Source organism: Diplotaxodon limnothrissa, linkage group LG15 (assembly GCF_057381915.1).
Source record: "Diplotaxodon limnothrissa isolate DT_005_m linkage group LG15, D_limnothrissa_male_GT1.1, whole genome shotgun sequence".
NCBI classification, from domain to species: Eukaryota; Metazoa; Chordata; class Actinopteri; order Cichliformes; family Cichlidae; genus Diplotaxodon; species Diplotaxodon limnothrissa.
The window spans coordinates 41,597,165-41,602,888 of record NC_140610.1 but is presented as its reverse complement, the minus strand read 5'-3'; the positions used below and the strand labels follow the sequence as shown (position 1 = coordinate 41,602,888).

The 5,724-nt window shown below is 40.5% G+C and overlaps 1 protein-coding gene across 1 annotated transcript; it reads right to left on the bottom strand.

Annotated features, from left to right (window-relative positions):
- Window positions 1-278: 278 nt before the first annotated feature.
- On the bottom strand, window positions 279-1,663 carry diras1a (DIRAS family, GTP-binding RAS-like 1a). Its single transcript, XM_085372097.1, has 3 exons — window positions 1,526-1,663; window positions 845-1,015; window positions 279-569 (listed from the first exon to the last, which is right to left on the bottom strand). The coding sequence occupies exons 1-3, from the start codon at window positions 1,661-1,663 to the stop codon at window positions 279-281; spliced, it is 600 nt and encodes a 199-aa protein (XP_085228223.1).
- Between the last annotated feature and the right edge of the window lie 4,061 nt (window positions 1,664-5,724).

Genomic DNA, 5,724 nt, shown 5'->3' with positions numbered 1-5,724 from the left:
AGTGAAGTACTCCTTACTCTTTCATGTAATTGTTAATAGTGGCAGGAGTTAGTTGAGTGTGTAAAAAGTTTTTTGTTTGCTTTTTTTACAAATAGTTTAGACCATAAACACAATCCATGTCAGGTGTAGCAGGAGCCCGAGGTCTTGATATAAATATTCAAATATTCCAGATTCCATTTTAAGTTATTAGTCATTTTGTTCATTTGGGCTCTAGCATTCAGACAGACTCTAAAGTCTGTGAGTCCTTTGCAGTGAGTCCTCTGCAGCTGCCAGCTGCTCTACATGACACTGCACTTTCCCTTCAGCTTGTCAGCTCGTTTCTGTTTTCCCGACCGTTTCCCGTCGATGCTCAGGCTCATGTCCCGCTTCTTCTCTAGGGCCAGCAACTCCTGGAACAGTTCCTTGACGTTGGTGTTCGTCTTGGCCGACGTCTCCATGAAGGCACACTTCCAGGCAGCCGCCTGAGCCTCACCTTCCTTCATCTCCACCTCACGCTGAGCCGTTTCATCGCTTTTGTTGCCCACAAGCATGATGGGAATGGATTCCACGCTGCCTTTAATGGCCAAAACCTAAATGGGCATGAGATAACATCAGTTAGGACTAAACATTAGGTCATCAAAGATGAAGCTGTCAGTCCTGAGCATGACTTCTGCAGTGAACTGCATATCACTGAGGCATTTTTCACTTTGTTTCTGCACCACCAGACTGACGGTATCATCTGTGGAGGTGTGTGTTTGGTGTGTGCTTCAACATCTGTGATAACAATGGCGTTGGAAAACCAAAGTTTCTGAAAGATTTTTGTGAGTTTAATGTGCAGTGGTGCAATTAATCTGCAGAGTGTGACCTGTTGATAGATGGGTTTGAGCTCCTCCAGTGACTGGCGGCTGGTGATGGAGTACACTAGGATGAAGGCATGGCCTCTGGAGATAGACAGACGCTGCATGGCGGGAAACTGGTGACTTCCTGTTGTGTCAGTAATCTCCAGCGTGCAGACACTCTTATCACAGCTGATCACCTGCAGGGATGACAGGCACTGATGTCAGGTATTAACAGTGACAGCAGATTTGATAGGAGGGTTTCGTTTACACATTTCTGTTACTGCAGTGTGGAAGGAAACATTATCCAGACGCAAGTGTCAGTTTCTTTTTAACTGCTTCAGCCAACCAGCTTTTTCTGCTTCTTATCTGAGATGCCCCAGATAGCAATGAATCAGTGCTGATGGCCTTATGATAATTCATAAAATGGTTCTAAGCCAAATATAGCAAAAATATTCTACATCAAACTTGAGCCGATTTTGGTCAAGACCTGGTGCACTTAATAGTTTGCTGTGAAGACTGAATAGAGCCCAAATAACACTAAACGATGTGGGTGATGTTTGGCAAAGCTATGGCATGGTTGGGGCTCATTTACTCACTCTGTGTTAGTAATTGCAGAAACCTTAAATGTATGCACATTTCATTCATGGTATTAGAAACTTTTACAGCCAAACTTTCTGATCATGCGTGAAGATGCTCAAGAGCCCCACCTGTCTGTAGGTGTCCTCGACTGTGGGGATGTAGGTGTCTCTGAAGGTGCCTTTCACGAACCGAAGCACCAGCGAGCTCTTCCCCACCCCGCCGGCACCGAACACCACCACCCGGTAGTCATTACTCTGCTCTGGCATTCTGGGAACTACAGTTCACCTGCTTCTCTGGCTCTACGATCTGTAAGCTAAAGAAGACAGGACAAGAACATAAGCTGGATTATTTAATACGACTGGATCAAAATGAAAGGGTCAAAACGATGTCCTGCACATTATATCACCTTAAACATTGCATTCATTTGAAGTGTGGGGCTAAAAGTGAAGTGTGGACAACTACTCTGTTTCCCTAGGTGTCCATGAAGGTAGCAGAGCACCTTCCAGGTCCACCTAAGGTACAAGATAGTAAAAAGCCCAGCTTTGCTTGTGCCTCGTGTAGCTCATCTCACCTTTATAAGAACACTTTATTTAGTTTTGTTAAAGCTTTACACCTTACAGCTCACCCACACCGAGTTTTACACGTGCCTGTCGACAGTTATTTGATGGCCAATGAATTCAATTTAGATTCATCACTCTATACAACTTGTTTTCAGTCCAGTCTTGTGTAATTTGGTATACCTCGGCCTTTTCTTCCTGTTTCACCTCTTTAACGATGTCTCGTTGACAGCCAGACTTCCACAGAGACCATATCTGATGAATCTTTGGCGAACAGTCGATGGATCGAGGGTCAGATGCGTCTGTCATGTCCTGTGTCAGGTCTTAGCTGCTTTTTTCCTATTTCTTAAGGACAGGACTTTCGGATGTAGATAGTTTTTCAGGCCAATTTTGTTCAATTTTCAACTATTTTTGTTCACAACACAAGACTGACAAAAAATGCCAAGACATGGCAAGTTTTAGCTAAAAGCCCTCGGAATCACTTTGCTGGTGCAAAACTACTATCTTACATCTATTTGTGTTACCTTTTGCATTTAGAGATTCAACACTTTCGTTGTATATATGCAGTGACAATAAAGGGCTATTCTACTCTATTGTATTCCTTTCTAACTGAAGAATTTGAAACAAATGATGTGTTTTTGTGACATGCTGGTAATAACCAACAATTAAAACTGGTCCTTTGCTAAGTTGTCATCCCTTAAGTTAGGTCCCTTTTTGTGTCTAAATAATTCAAAGGTAACTGTTACGCAAGTTCACAAAGAAAAAACACTCCTCTAAAAATGATCAGGTACAATGACCGGACTTTAAATTATTGAAAAATCATTGAAATGACTGAAAAATGTAGAATTTTTCTTTTTGGTTTTTCTTTAGTACTTACTTTCATTATTGGTTTAATCACTTGAAACAGTACAAATACATACAGGCAAATTTAAGTAATTTCAGGATTTCCAGGCTGTGAGCCTCCCTCCACCCCTTCAGAATGACTAACGTGCACAAATGACACTTTTCCATGTCGTTAAAGAGGAGAGCTGAAAACAAACCCCAGAGAAGGAAAGACAACAGCGAGTCTAAAGGGAGCTCCTTCTCCTCCTCACCAACGTCACCACCTCCTTATCTCTGCCACAGATTCAGACCACCAGCCAATCACCACCTCGTTAATCCATCAGCATGACGAGCATCACACATACACCTGCCTCATGATAGCTTCCATTGTGCTTCTGGATATAACCATGGCAGCATCTCAATGTACTGTGTGTGTGTGTGTGTGTGTGTGTGTGTGTGTGTGTGTGTGTGTGTGTGTGTGTGTGTGTGTGTGTGATAAAGAGAGAGAGTGTGTTTCCAGTCGCCGTGGTGACGGCACTGAGAGAGGAGAGCAAACATGTCATCGGCACCAGCAGGGCTGTTGTCAAGGTAACCTGCCTGCCCACATCACTTGATGTCACTTCCTGCGCGGAGGCAGGCAGCAGGGAAAACACCTCCAACTAAAGCAGCAGCATCAGAGCTGCAGACACAGAATCTAAAAAAAACAGACCAATGTGAGACCAGGATATGAATTTCATTATTCTAATTATTACTGTCATTGCTACTGACAGTGCAGGCCTGCTTTAAATGGAGACGAAGCAAGAACGATAAAAATTATTTTTATCGTATAAGTTGTGCTTAAAAAGATTATTCCACTCTGCTCAGCTCACCAATCGATCAGACTGATAAAGAAAAATCTTCTATAACAGGCAAAAGTCAAGTTATTTGGTGGATTACGCCCTCTGATGGGCCAACACACAATAAACACAAAACTCTATCCACAGCCTCGTTCATAATCCGTCATCCTGTTTTATCATAGTCATGGAGAGGATCTCAGGGCGAAGTTGAGGTGCGTCCATTTTTGCAGATGAACACAAATGACAGCATGCACTGATGAAAGTCAGCTCTTTCAGTCTAAGGCCATTGTTCTCCAGCAGAAAAAGTCGATTCTTTCTCACTCCAATGTGTGGACGGGATTATTTTTTAAAACGAAAACGGAAAATCTCCGTTTTCAAAAATACCCGTGTACGTGTGGACGTAGCCTCAGTCTCTGACTGGAAGCGCTAATTCGTCATTCGGCTTTTGTCAGACTAAAGTAACTGTTAAAACTGTTTGAAAAGCTCAGCTATACAACAAGGAGAGATTGAGAATTTCCTTTTAGTTCTCAGTTTATTTGATATTGACAAAAGTTAGTCAGTTTTGTCTGTTCTTCTGTAAAACAAACTAAGATTTATTTTTAGAATTAATATTTTGTTTCTAAGTGGAATTGACAATTTAGTCTGTTTCGTTTGTTCTATTTTGAAACTTAAACGCTTTAGCGGCTGCCTTTTGTGTAGTTTGCAATATTTGCCTTTATTTATCTGAAAAAGTCTCATGTTCCTTAAGTACATCTACCCTGTTGAACTTATTATGGGAAATAAATATTTAAATAAAAACAAGCTGCTGATTATTTCACATTTTACTTGTGAGCAACGGCACATTTAAATCTTACAAATATAGTTATTTGGCTGATATCGTGATAGATATCGTTATCGCCTGAAATGAAAAAAACATATCGTGATATGAAAAAATCTCATATCGCCCAGCTCTACCTCTAAGGTATGAGGAAAAAAACACTCTTTACTCAAAATGATAGAGATTTTCATTGAACTGCCTTTGAGCTAAGTTTAGACTGGGACTTGCCCACTTCATGCTCCTAACTGTTATTTTGCTCAGCCTAGAGCCACTAAAAAGGAAGTCGCTGAGGTGGTTGATCAGGATGCCCTCGGGTGCACTGAGGAGCTTATATCCAGCCAGCATATCATCCAGCTAGGAAGTTTCTACAGATGCCTCAGGATTTCTGAAATATTACTTTGCTGCTTTAGTGGCCTGCTTCTTTAAGAATTTAACTCAATAAATATTTAACTTTCAAAATGTAAGAGTTGAAAAAAGACTCAAGGTGGAGCCTCCCTCTTTTTATTGTGTCGAGCTAAAGTTGAGTTTGTAACAGGCCGTATAAAAAATGCAGTTTTATCAAAGCCACCTGCATCGCTCAGTCAGGCACAATGTGAACACAGTGTGACATCGGTCTGTTAGTTTCACTCCATAAATTTTAAACAAGCTGAGTTACTGGTTTGAAAGGGTGAATTTTAATGTAAACCACAACCTTACCCAGTAACTTTAACTTTTTACAGAAATTTTAATGAAGTGATTAATATTAACATTACATCAACATTTTAGAATAGTATTAATGCTATTTTTTGTAGTATTGTTAGCAGCATTGTTTAGCCTGTTCATGCTGTTGGCTGCTATAGGGTGTCACCTTTCATGAATTCAAGCCTGTTGCTAGATGGTTGCTAGGCAACATGACAATATTATAATATATCATGTATTATTTAGATATTGCAGAGTTATATGAATGTTAGTGTTGTGAAATTAAAATGATAGCATTCTTTTTTTTTAGCTATTATAGGTGTGTAAATGCTAAAAACAGTCCATTTTAGCCTATTGCTAGTTGGTTGCTAAGACGACACGATAGCAGCATAATAACTGATATAGATGAGAACCTACAGGGGGCGTGTGCAGACTCTGTGCCAAGTTTGGTTTCTCACCTCCTGACTGTTTAGAATGAGTTGGCAAACATAGAGAGATTAAATGTATATATTAAGATTCTTGTGACACATTGTGTCCTTTTTCTTTCTTTTTTCTGTATTTGTTTATTTTTCCCCATCCTTAAATCCATCCATTTTTCTTATCCAATTCAGGATCGG